The sequence below is a fragment of the Psittacula echo genome (assembly GCF_963264785.1).
Source record: "Psittacula echo genome assembly, chromosome: 26".
NCBI lineage: Eukaryota > Metazoa > Chordata > Aves > Psittaciformes > Psittacidae > Psittacula > Psittacula echo.
The window spans coordinates 2,765,623-2,778,452 of NC_137761.1; the positions used below are offsets into that span (position 1 = coordinate 2,765,623).

General features: G+C 70.5%; 1 protein-coding gene across 1 annotated transcript; it reads left to right on the top strand.

The window, feature by feature from the left end:
* ZBTB7B (zinc finger and BTB domain containing 7B) lies at positions 1 to 11,492 on the top strand. The gene is made up of 3 exons (XM_080634989.1): positions 1 to 78; positions 9,474 to 10,477; positions 11,003 to 11,492. Exons 2-3 carry the CDS (start codon positions 9,480 to 9,482, stop codon positions 11,421 to 11,423), a joined length of 1,419 nt encoding a protein of 472 aa, XP_080491115.1. The 5' UTR covers positions 1 to 78; positions 9,474 to 9,479; the 3' UTR covers positions 11,424 to 11,492.
* Positions 11,493 to 12,830: the final 1,338 nt, after the last annotated feature.

The following is a 12,830-nucleotide window of genomic DNA, read 5'->3' on the forward strand; positions in this document are numbered from 1 at the left end:
GGGCGCGGCGGCGGCAGGTGAAGGCGGAGGCGGGGCCGCGGCCCCGGGACCGTCCCGCAGCTCGGGCGGGGCGCGCAGGTGAGCGGCGCGGGTGGGAGCGGAACGGACCGGACCGGCGGGGGCTGCGCGGACATCGACCGACCGGTACCGCTGCCGGTGCGGCGACCGCTTGATCGCAGCCCGGTTGCGGTGAGTCGCGTGGGGCCGGGATGCTGCCGGCGGGGTGCGGAGCACCCGCCCGCTCCCGGCCGCTGCTCCGCGCTGGAGCCGGTGGTCACGTCGCCCCTGGGGTGGAGGGCGGCCACGCGTGGGGTCTTCCCGGTCCCTCCGGACGGGGCTGCGGGAAACTGGTGACACCGGTCGATCTCCGCCGGCTCCGTTGCTACCCTTCAGCAGCGGTCCCCTGTGCACTCACCCCATAGGTGACCGGGTGCTGCCGCCTTCCCCCCGCCCTTCCTGGCCCGATGAGCAGCTTGGCTGCATCCCCATGTGCACCGGGCAGCGGCAGCACCGGTGCGACGGGGAGGCAGCTCGGGAACCAGCCCCAGTGCGCCGGTGCCGATAGAGACGGGAGCGCAGGGTGGGTATCTCCGTGTCCTGGCACCCTGCGCCATGCCGGTGACCTGCCGGGCCTGATGTGCTGGCAGCGGTGGTGGGTGCCTGACTGCTGGCTGTTGGTGAGGAACCACCACAGGGGTGCCCACCGGGCCCGGTGCCTCAGTGGCACCCGCCGAGCACCGGTGGACTCTGCCCCGCGCACACAGAGCTGCTGTGCTTGTTCCCCCCCGGCCGGCTGTTTGCCCGAGGCGGGGTGCGGTATTTACCCTCCTGCCGCAGCCCACGCCGGTGCAGAGCCGCCGTCTTGGGCCACGGCCGCCCTTGACCCAGGGTGGCTTTTGCCAGGCGAGAGGACTCAGTGCCAGGTTTGGCGTGGGGTGAGTCTCAGTGTGTCTGTGTCTCTCGCCATAGCCAGGCTGGGGCATGGGGACAGGGCTGGGGTCTCCTGGCACTGGCACACGGCAGCTGCTGGCAACTCGAGGCCGCAGTGGTGATGCCGGTGCTGGGCGCCAAGGGAGGGGTTTGGCTCAGGAACTTGAAGCGGGTGCTTGGAGAAGGGGAAGCTGTGGGGCAGGGGAGGGTGTGGGGTGTCGGGGCTGGGGTGCCCTCACTCAGGACAGGGACGCAGAGCGGGTGAACGGGCACAAGGAGGTGACCAGGTCGGGGGGGGGACATCAATGGCGGGTTCTGGGGACCCTCCGAGACCCTGGGCCCGGGGTGGCAGGGCCGTGGTGCTGAGCCCGAGGCCGTGGCAGCGCGGCTCTGCCAGCTGGTGCCGTGCACACGTGGCACGAGCGCGATGGGCCCGAGCATGGTGGGGGGGGCCCCGCGGGCGCAGCGAGGGGTGCGGGGCCAGCAGGGCCCCCCGCTCCCCGGCCCTCGAGGGGCGGCCGCTGCCCCGTGCGCGGAGCAGGAACTTCTCCTCCGGGGCGGGCGGGGGATGATGAAACCACGGAGAAATCTCTCCTGGCAGCGCGGCCGCTGGCGAGAGCCCCCGGGAGCCCGCGCTCCCCCTGCGCCGCCGCCGCCTTCCCATGGTAACCCCACCGCGGGAGCTGCCGGGGGGAGCCCGCCCCGTCTGGAGGGGGGTGTTGGCGCCCGCCCGGCTCCCCGCGTCCCCGCCGTGCCCCGGGAGCTGCTTGTCCACACCCCAGCGAGCCCCGGGGCAAGCGGAGGACCCGGCGAGGGGCTGGGCTGAGACCCGTCCAACTCGCTTCGTGCCAGGGAGATGACGCTCGGGTGGCCGCGCAGGCAGCGGGGGAGGCAGGCGGTGCCGGTGACCTTCATCGCGGCCGGTCCGTGGCCGTGCCCCGTGCCCGGGGATGGATGGGCAGTTCGGGTGCTCGCTGCCCGCGGGGGCCCGGCACCCCTGGGGCCGGTGGCGTGGCTCGGGGGGGGCCGTGTGCGGGCGGGGGGACAAGCCATGGCGAGGGAAAATGAAAGCAGGTGATGCGGAAGGAGAAGTAGGTCAGGCGAGCGCTGGCCTCTCCCGGCAGCCTTGGCTGCGCCGCGAGCTGTGCTCTGCCCCGGCTGTCCCTGCCATGTCCCCAGGCCCCATGGGCAGCTGCTGGACGGGGCGGTGAGTAGGGGTCCTGCCACCGGGTGCTGGGTCTAGGGCAGGGTGAGTGCCAGCGCTGCCTGCCCTGGATGCTGGACACCGGCGGGCTGTGGAGCGTGGCCCCGTTGGCTGGCACAGGGTGGGTACGGTGGCAACCTGGCAGATTTGGTTCAGTTCCCCTCCCATGGGTATCGCCGGGGGCTGCGGTGAGGATGGGCAGGAGGATGCTCCGCTTCTGTCCCGAGAAGGGGAGGGGAAGGGGATTCCCGTCTCGTCTGGGCTGTGCCGGGTGAGCCAGCGCGGTGGGGACAAACATCCTGCGGGGCTCGGGGCTGGGGGCAGCCCCATGTGCCGCAGTGGGGCTCCACGTCCGCCTGCCCCCGGCTTCACCCTCGCCCCGGCACGGGGCCGGCCGTGGTCTTGCTCGCGGTGCTGCGTGGGTCGAGCTGTGCCGGGCACAGCCCCGCTGGCAGCGCTACGTGGGCTCGGGGGGGATTAGAGCCGCCTGCCCCCCCCCCCTCCCCGCGCTCCCCTGGGATCAGCCGTGGGCAGCGGGAGCTGGCAGCAGGCAGCGCTCTGGGGGCGGAAGCCGGGCTATTTCGAGGGGTGTGGAGGGGGGGCTGTGGGTTGGCACTGTCCTTGCCGGATGACCCCACCGGGACCAGCGCCGCCACGGAGCCGGGATGGAGCCCCGGGACCCGGCCGGTGCCGGCTGCCGGCGCTCAGGCGCCGGGTGCTGCCGGGACAGGGACCCCCCGGTGGGGAGGAGATGCCGCCAGCCTGGGGCCCCCCCCGGGGCTGTGCGGTGCGGCGGAACTGGGGGCCTGGCTGCTCTCCAAGGGGCTCCAGTGCTGCAGGGAGAGCGCCCGAGCCGGCTCACCCTGGGGTCGGTGCATGGGACCCGCTGCAGGCAGCGCTGCCGGTTCCAGGCTGAGAGCTCAGAGCCTCGTCCCGCTGCCACCGCGGGCAGGGTCTTGCTCTGTCCCAGTGAGGTCCTGGCCAGGCTGGGCTGTGCGAGCCGGGGTCTGGCTCCACCGGGCCCCTCTTGCTGCTGTCAAGGGTAGGCTGGGCACTGGACACCTCCCACCTCGACTGCAGCCCTGGCTGCTGGGGCACCTCGGGTGGGTTTCACCCTGTGCTCTGGTGATCAAACATGGGGTTTGCTATTGACCATCTCCTTCCTGTTCCCGCTGTCCCCAAGTTCCATTTCAACAACCCCTTCCTTCCTTGCTTCCTTCCTTCTTTCCTTGCTTCCTTCCCCCTGCCTGCTCCTGTATGTAGGCCCAGCAGGGAGCACCTGGGGGCAACCCGTGTCTGGCCTCGCGTAGCCTCTCGCAGTGGGTGATGCTCGCAGCAGGGAGCCCATGGGTGACCCTCAGAGGCCACATGCCCTTGGCCACTTCTGTCCTGGCCACCCATGGTTAAGCAGGTGGATGTGGGACCCGCTGCCCTGGCAGGTTGGGGTTTCCCGTGTCAGGATGTGGTACAGGAGATGGGGATGCCCATGGCTGGACGGCATCCTACTGTCAGGAGTGGGGCTGGTGCCATGCAGGAGCTAGGATGCTGCTGGAGCTCCTGTCCCATCAGTGGTGAGACTGGTCAGGGTGCCTCTGGCCAAGGCCCGGGCCGAGTGTGAAGGAGCACGGATGAAGGTCAGCCCATCCTCCCCTGGGGCCAGCACCCCACCGCCTGGTCCCTTATGGGTGGGCACCGCTCGGTGCCCCCCAGCCGGGGCAAGCAGCAGTTTGTGGTCGGCGCATGGGCGGTTGCAACACCCCCAGGGTGGGGGGGCCGTGGTGAGTCACCCAGCGGGGCCTGGCCACCAGCGGGAACCCTGAGTCAGGCTGCGTGCCCATGCCGTGCCCATCCGTGCCCCTCCCTGCCCGCCTCACCCACCTTATCTCCCGCCCTTAGCACCAGGCACACCTCGCCGGGGGGGCTGGCACCGTTCCCCTCCTTTATGGGGAGCAAAGGGCAGGCTGAGGGTTGGCAGCGGGGTGCTGCATCCCTCCCCTTCATCCTGCCTGGGATGCTGCCCCTAGGCTGTGTTCCCCGATGGGGCCTTCAGGCATCATGGATGTGTGATGGGCAAGGCTGCAGCATCCCTGCTCCCTGGCCCCATGCTGCCTGCACCACCACCACCTGCACCAGCACTGCTCCATGGCCACACGGTGTCTGCGCTCCCTGCATCACGCTGACCCGCAGCATCACAGCCCATGAACTGCAGTGACAGGGGACGAGCTGCGCCGCATGGGCGATGCGCGGTCACGGGCAGTGCCCCTCCGCCATCCCCTCTGCCCACTCGTGTGGTCGGGCTCTTGCACAACCCGGCTCCTTCCACAGGCGTTGCTGGGGCTGGAGGCCCCCTCCCTGCCCGCTGCAGGGCTCTTCCCCTTTCTGGGGGGCAGCCCCACAGCAGGGCCCTGGCACGGCGCTGGCCACGCTGGTGTGGGTGGCCAGGGCGGATTCTGGATGCTGGCGGTGGGGTGTGGGGAGCGCTCCCTGTGCTGCTAATTGCTGTTTGGCTGGGGACGCAGAGGGTGTAATTATGGGGGGGGGATTGCGTGAACCTGCAGCTGGCCCCCGGGAGCTGTGGGGGCACGAGGGGCCCGCGGGTGCCCTGGCATAGGAAGCGGAGGAGGCCAAGCAGGACCCGAATCCCCCTTCCCCATGGTCACAGCATCCCCTGTGGAACCGCGGGGACCCGCTCCGGGGGCAGAGCGGGACGTGCTTCGGCAGGACCGGGGGGCGGCTCCGGGGCTCGCTGGGCAGGCCCCGGCACGCCGGACCAAGCCCAGCCCTGTGGTGGCAGCCCCGCTCCCGCCAAGTGCAGGCGCTCTCCTGGCTTGGCTGGGCCGGCCGCGGCCATCGGCCAGCACCCAGTGCCCAGCGCCCTGCCTTGGGGCGGCGGGAGGGCCAGCGCCCATTGACGCCTCGGTGTGGGGGGCCTGGGCAGGCGTCGGGGCGGTGATGCCGGCGGCGGGGAGGGGATGCTCGAGGCACACGGTGCCGGTGCTCCCGGCGCTGGGGCTTTCCTCCCGCGGGAAGGGGCCCGGGGATGCCCCCTGCCCGGTTCCGGGTTGGTGCCCCACGGCGCGGCGCCGGCCGCGAAGGGTTAATGCCGTGTGTGTTCTGGGAAGCGGGGCTGGGAGGTGCGTGACCCGGGGTGTGGGCGTCGACTCCTTTTGAGGTGGGATCCTGCGCTCAAGTGCAGCGGGGAGCGGGGCCAAGTTCACACAGCACCCTGCCTTCCCCTCCCTGCCGCTCGCGCCGCCAGCCCGGCCGCGGCGCGGTGCTGAGCCCCGCCAGGACCCCTGCCAGGTGAGCCCTGTGCCCACCCGGCACCACCAGCCAGCACGGTCACAAAGGTGCCGGGGCGGTGGGGACACGGTGTGATACCACTGGGAGCGGGGAGGGCCTGGCAGAGCTGCCTTGGCACTGGCGAGAGGCTGCCGGGATGCTGGCGTCGCCTGCACCGCCCTCGCTGCCGGTGGGACGAGATGGGATGGGATGGGACGGGATGGGACAGGATGGGATGGGATGGGATGGATGGTGAGGTCCAGGTCACTGTGGCCCAGCAGAGCAGGGCCCACACCCTCCGGTGGTGACGCCAGGAGCTGGATGCGCCTGGGATGGGCGGTGGGGACAGCAGCGGGAGGGGGCTGTGGTGCTGGGATGGGGCCATGGTGCCAACGTGGAGCTGGTGGGCAGGGAGCTGGTGTGGGAGCTCGGCTGGGCTGGTCCCTGCTGCAGGTGCTGGCGCTGTGGCTACTGCCCTTGCCCAGCCTCCACCCTGGTATCCTGGCACTGGTCCACAGGATCTGGGCCGTGGTGCTCAGACCCCTCCTCGGTGCCCATGGAGGCCGTGCCCACGCGGCACTGGTGGTGCCAGGGGCCTGGAAGCTGCCAGGGTGGCACCATGGGCATGAGGAGCATGGTGGCAGCGGGGGTCTGTGGTGGTGCCGTGGTGCCGGGGGCTCTGTTTATCCTCTTCTCTCTTCAAACCATTTCCTTTCGTCTCCGCTCGCTGTTTTCTTCTTTCTTCAAAGAGCCGTTTGCTTCCCCTGGCACCTTCCCTCCAGCACTGGTACCCGCATGGACCCTGGCATTTGCCCACCAGCCCAGCCGTCCGCAGCCTGCTGCTGGGTGGGCAGAGAGGGTGCGCAGCCCCTCGCCGTGCTACCCCCCCACACCAAGGCAGCTGGCACCAGCGCCATTGCCGCTCCCCACTGGCTTCAGGCAGGACAGTGGGGGCCAAGGCAGGGGGGATGCAGGTCCCAGACCCCTTCCTGGCTCCCGAAGTACGCAGGGGCCGGGTCCGTGGCTGGCGCCGCGCTCCCCTTCCTGGGTGACTCATTCTCCCCAGCGCGGCTGTGAAGTCCCTCGACAGCGTTTGTGACTCCTGTGACTGAAAGCGCTTGGCAGCAGCCAGGCTGGGGGCTGTGCTCACTGGGACCCCTTCCCCATGAGGGAGCAGATGGGGGGAGCCCCAGGCACCCCCTCCCACCCCACATCCCCCACCATCCCCAGCCAAAGCTGGTGGCAAGGGCTGGCACCATGCCGGCATGCAGAGTGTCGTCCTGGCTCAGCAGCATGGGATGGAGCCAGTTCTCAGGGTGGGTGCTTCAGGGCCAGACCCCCACCCTGCTGCATGCGGCTGTGCCGGGGCAGCCAGACTCCCATGGCTTGGGGAGCTGGCAGGTGAATGGGGCTGGCCGTGGTTGTGCCAGGCAGTGCGATGTCAGGGTGACCTGGGCAGGCATTGTTCCTGCTGCCGCCCGCCCCGGCACGAGAACCGGCTCTGCGTGGGGAGAACCCCCCCTTTCCTCGGCCCTGTGTGGCTGCCGCAGCCGAGATGGGCCCAGCCACAGGCATTGATGTAACCGAGACAGCCCCGGTGCGGCAGGGGCCCGGCCATCGCCGCCAGCCCCCTCCCTGGCCCATGCCTTCTGCGCCATCGGCCCCGGCACAGCGCCGGGGGCCAGGGGTGTCTTTGGCAGCCTCACACCTCGTCCCCCCCCGTTTCCTTATCGCCGCTGTGATCTCCTCGATGGCAGCGCCCGCTCAGCATGTGACTTCTCCAGCGGGGAGGATGCGCGGGGGGTGGGGGTGTCGGCGAAGGAGGCGGTTTGGGGCGATGGAAAATCCCCCTCCTGCCGCCGCCTCGCCCCCGCCCTGCGCCAGCCCCGTGCCCTTGTCCACGGCCCCACGGCCGCATCCGGCCCCATGGCTGCGCGCGGGGGTCCCAGCTCCTCGCTGGGCCGTGCTGGGCCTGCACCACGGTGGGTTCCGTGGCACTGGCAGTGCTCAGGCTGCTCCCGCCTGCACGGTGACACGGTGAGGCCAGTGGCTGTGCCTATTCCGTGGATATGGATGGGGCTTAGGCTGTGGTGCTGGGCTCAGGGACCCCCAAGTGTGGGAGCCCCAAAGTGGGCACATGCTGGTGGCACCATCATCCCCGTGCCAGGAGTCTCATGGGGCTGAGGGTGCTGTGGGGGACCAGGGGATCCATCCCAGTGACGTTGGCATTTAGCTGGAGGAGGAGGTGGATGCCACCCATCATGGGACCATCACCTGCAACCACCTTTGGGGTCCACAGTGCTCAGGGCCGCCCTCACGGGCACCACGTCCCCATCGTCCCCCTCCCTTGCCCCAGGCGTGTCTCAGGGCGCTCACCTCCCCTAATCCTGCCCCCGCTGCTAATCCTGCCTAATCCCACCGGGGGCTGTCGCTGCCCGTTGGCTCCTAGGGCCGTGATGGTTTAATCACCCCTAATCCGCTCGCCCCCGCCGCAGCAGGGACCCCGGCCGGCGGCACCGCGGGCTCCTGCCAAGCGCTGGGGCAGCCGTGGAGCGCCTGGCGCCAGCGCCCGCAGCCCGGGCGGTCGGCGCTGCCCGGCTCCCAGTTTCAGGGGCGGCTGCCGCCTGCCCTGCCGGTCGGGCCTGCTCGGCAGCGGCTGGGGCGGCTTCGCAGCCGGTTGCTCCGGGGCCGTTCCCAGCCGCCTGCCGAGGCAGCCCCAGCTGGCGGCCGCCCAAGCGCAGGGAGCGGCCGGCGCGGGGATGGGCCCCTGCGCCGGGGGCCGCGGCCGCGCCGCCCCTCCGCGGGCAAGAGGGGGCACGTCCCCCGCGCCCGCCGGCGGCACCGAGCGGCTTGGCGCGGCGCGGCGGGGCTCGGGTGGGTCTGGCGCGGCGATGTCCACTCCTGCATCGGCTCCCCGTGACACGGCACGGAGCTGGCAGCGCCCGGAGCCGGGCATGGTGCTGCGCGCCTGCATCTGCCTTCGCCAGGGTGCAGGCAGGACAGACCTGCCGCCCCGGTGCCACCCTGCAGCCCCGGTGTCACCCAGCAGTTCTGGTGTCACCAGCAGCCCTGCTGTCTGAGGGACAGGGCAGGTATCACCCAGCGGCCCCAGTGTCACTCAGCAGCAGAGAGGGCATTCTCCATGACGGGACACACCATTGCAGGCCAGGTTGCAGCCCTGGAGCCAGTGCTGCTGCCTGTACCCTGTCTGTGGGACAGGGGGGTATCGGGCTCCCTCTTCCTGCAGACTCCATCACCTGCTTGCACCGGCTCCATGGGGTTGCTGCATGTTCCCATCGCAGCTCCATGGGGACCCCGGTGCCAGTGCTGGCGGTGCCAGGTTTGTGGCTGAAGCCAAGCCCTGCCAGAGCAGCGTGGGAAAGGCCGGGCTGGCGCAGGCAGGGCTTGGCTGGGCGAGGAGCGGCCCCAGGCTGGGGCAAAGCAGGAGGGAAAGGGGCCCGGCCCCCACCGGGAGCGGGGGCAGGAGCTGGCGGCGCGGGCGCTGATCCTAATCTGTGGTGGCAGGAAGCGTGGCCCCCGTTCCCAGCCCGGCCGGGCTCCTCTTCCCGGCACTCGCCACCCACCCGCGCGGTGCCAGTGGGGCCGTGCTCCCAGCACGGTGCTGCCAGGAGCCGGAGGCTGCGCCGTGGCCATGCCAGGGGGCCGCGGGTGGGTGGGCTGGGGCAGGAAGCGCCGCGCCTCGGCGCCCGCTCAAAGGCACCACGCTGAGATTTCCCCCTTTGCTGTGGTGGTGCGGGGGGGAGCGCGGGCACCCGGTGCTGCTGGTGGAGGAAGCGTGGGGGGGGCTGCGGCGGGGGCCCTGCGCCCACCAGCCTCGGTATGGGCTGTGGGGGGTGAGGGCAGCCCCCAGCGCCCCACAACCTGCCTGGGTTCGGTGTCCCTTGTGCCACCGCCACCCAGCCCCGTGCAATGGAGGTTTCTTCACACCTTGGCTTCGCGGTGGAGCCGATGCTTCCACCGTGATGGTGTTTTCTCCAAGCGCCGTCTCTCGACCGGTCCCCGTGCTGGTCAGTGAGCATCCCCATCCTTCCCGCAGGTGAGGATGATGGCCAGCCCGGAGGATGACCTCATCGGCATCCCCTTCCCTGAGCACAGCAGCGAGCTGCTGAGCTGCTTGAATGAGCAGCGGCAGATGGGGCTGCTCTGCGATGTCACCATCAAGACGCAGGGGCTGGAGTATCGCACCCACCGCGCCGTCCTGGCCGCCTCCAGCCGCTACTTCAAGAAGCTCTTTGCTGGGCCAGGGCCGGGGCAGGAGGTCTGCGAGCTGGACTTTGTCGGGCCGGAGGCGCTGGGCGCGCTGCTGGAGTTCGCCTACACGGCCACGCTCACCATCAGCAGCGCCAACATGGGCGAGGTGCTGCGCGCCGCGCGGCTGCTGGAGATCCCCTGCGTGATCGCCGCCTGCGTGGAGATCCTGCAGGGCAGCGGCCTGGAGGCGCCCGGCCCCGACGACGGCGACTGCGAGCGCGCCCGCCAGTACCTGGAGGCTTTCGCCGCGCTGCCTGAGGGCGAGCTCCTGGCCCCGCCGCCCTCGCGCCCCACTGCGCGCCGCAGCAAGAAGACCCGCAAGTTCCTGCAGACCCGCGGCGCCCGGCTCAACAACCACGCCGAGGAGCTGCCCACCGAGGCCGAAGGCTGCAGCAGTCCCCCGCCGCCCCCCCAGCCACCCTCGCCCCCCCTACCAGAGGGGCTGCCTCTGACCTACGACAGCTTCGAGCTGCCTGATGAGGAGGAGCTGCCTCCGCATCCCTTCCCCTTCCCCTACCAGCCTCCCCTGTCCCCCGAGGAGGCCGCCTCTGACGAGGACGCCATTGACCCCGACCTGATGGCGTACCTGAGCTCGCTGCACCACGAGTCGCTGGCGCCGGGGCTGGATACGCCCGACAAGCTGGTGCGGAAGCGCCGCTCACAGATGCCCCAGGAGTGCCCCGTCTGCCACAAGGTTATCCACGGTGCCGGCAAGCTGCCCCGCCACATGCGCACGCACACGGGGGAGAAGCCCTTCGCCTGCCAGGTCTGCGGGGTCCGCTTCACAAGGTGAGTGCAGCCTGAACGGGTACAAGACAGCATCCCCCATGGCACCTCCCCTGCAGCCAGTCCATGGGGTCTTCTGCACTCCTGGAGTGCTGTTGGAAACATTAGGATGAAGGCGCTGGCACTGCCTGCCCCATCCCTGGCAGTGCTCAAGGCCAGGTTGAACGGGGCTTGGAGCAATCTGCTCTAGTGGAAGGTGTCCCTGCCCATGGCACGGGGTTGGGACTGGATGAGCTTTAAGGTCCCTTCCAACACAAACTATTCCATGGTTCCATGACCTTCCCTGCCTGCCACCCAGGCCAGCATCCCCTACCGGTGCCTGGCTGCATCCCTGGTGCGGTAAAACCAGGGACCCATTGCCCACCACCACCCTGGCCCCCTGTCCCACCAGAGCCCTGCATGCTGCAGAGCATCCCCACCACACATCCCTGCCATGGGGCTGCCAGCACCACCCCTCTGCAGCCGAGTGGCTACTGCCAGGGGCTGCCAACCGCCCCGTGCCCATGTCTGCCTGTATCCCCCCTCCAGGAACGACAAGTTGAAGATCCACATGCGCAAGCACACGGGTGAGCGACCCTACTCCTGCCAGCACTGCAGCGCCCGCTTCCTGCACAGCTACGACCTGAAGAACCACATGCACCTGCACACGGGCGCCCGGCCCTACGAGTGCTACCTCTGCCACAAGGCCTTCGCCAAGGACGACCACCTCCAGCGGCACCTCAAGGGCCAGAACTGCCTCGAGGTGCGGACCCGGCGCCGCCGCCGTGAGGAGCCGCCGCCGCCACCGGCCGGTCCCCCCGGCCTTGACCTGTCCAACGGGCGGCTGGAGGGGCTGCGCCTCTCCCTCGCCCGCTACTGGAGTCCGGGAAGGATCAAGGAGGAGGAAGAGGAGCCGGAGGGTGAGGAAGGGCCGCAGCCGGACGGCGCTGTGAAGGTGGAGACGGCGTAGGGCGGCTGCGGCGGCGGGTGCGGTGCTGTGCCGAGCCGAGCCGGGCCGCGCCGTGCCCCCCGCGGGTTCTGTTCCCGTTTATCCCGTCACGGTTCATTCCCAGATATGCAAGGGGGAAACTCCCCCCTGGCCGATTTGCACAATGGGGGGGGGTCCCCGCTGCCCTCCCCCCAACCGCCGGACCCGGACCCCCCCGCCCCGGGGGTCTGTGAGGAGTGGGGGGGAGGCAAAGCGGGACCGGGGTGACGCCCCCCAACCCTCCGGGGACAAAACCCCCCCAACATCAGCGGGGCCGGGACCGGGCGGGGGCCCCCACGGACCGACGCCCCCGCCCTCCAACCGGGGAGCGCGCCCCCTGGCGGCCCCGCCCCGCGCTGCGCATCGCTTGTCCCCCCCCCCTCCCCGCCCCGAGCAGCCCCTCCCCGGCGAGCCCCCCCTCGCCCCTGCACTCCCGGCTGCTTTCTCTTGGTTGCACTATTCGGGTGAGCCCGCCCGGGTGCGGGGCAGCCCCGGCCCCCACCCGACTCCCCCCACCCCCTATAAACCACCGCGGCCCTGTGGGACCCTCCCCCGCCGGGTGGCCGGACCCCAGCGGCCACCCCTCTGCCCTTTGCACATGTCCTCCCCCTCGGGCGCATCCCCCCCGGGGGGGACCAGGGGACCGGCACTATTTGCCTAAAATAAGAGTTTATCTATATTTAAAAAAGTGATGTAATATATTCCCCCCCCTCCACGCCCTCCCGGCCCCTCCGCTGCTGCCGCCAGCGCTGCCCGGCCCCCGCCTCTGTCCCTTGCCATGGGGTGCCGGGAGGGGTGATGGGGACGCGGGGCTCGGCCCCCGTCATGGCTTTAAAGTGCCTTATGGTGAACTTGAATCTTTCGGCTACTTGAACCTCTCTGGTGTCAGGAACCAAACGAATAATGGGCGGGCGGCCCCCCCCCCGCCCCGCCGCGTCGCCTCTGTCTGTCTGTCTGTCTGTTTGTGTTTTGGTTTTTTTTAAACGAAGGCTGCTTGGTAATAAACGGAGAAGCAGGGACCCCCCCTCGCCCGTGTCCGTTCGTCCCGCACCGGTGTCTGTCCGTCCTACTGCGTCTCCCCAAGCAGCTCCACTCAGGTCCTGGGGGGAGCGGTGAGCAGGGCTGGGGCACAGTAGGGATGGGGACGGGGGCACTGAGGGGATGGGTACATTGAAGGGCTGAGGGCACCGTGGGGCAAGGGGCTCTGCGGGAGTAGAGAAGGGGGCCCCACGCTGTCGGAACAGCCATGGGGAGCCGGGCACTAGCTCAGGACACCGGACGCCTTGAGGACCGGGTACTTTATGGACCAGCCCCGGCGGCTCCCGGCGCTCCAGCCACGTCCCGGGGCTTGGCTCCTCGTCCTCGCCGCCGCGTGGCACCGTGCGGGCG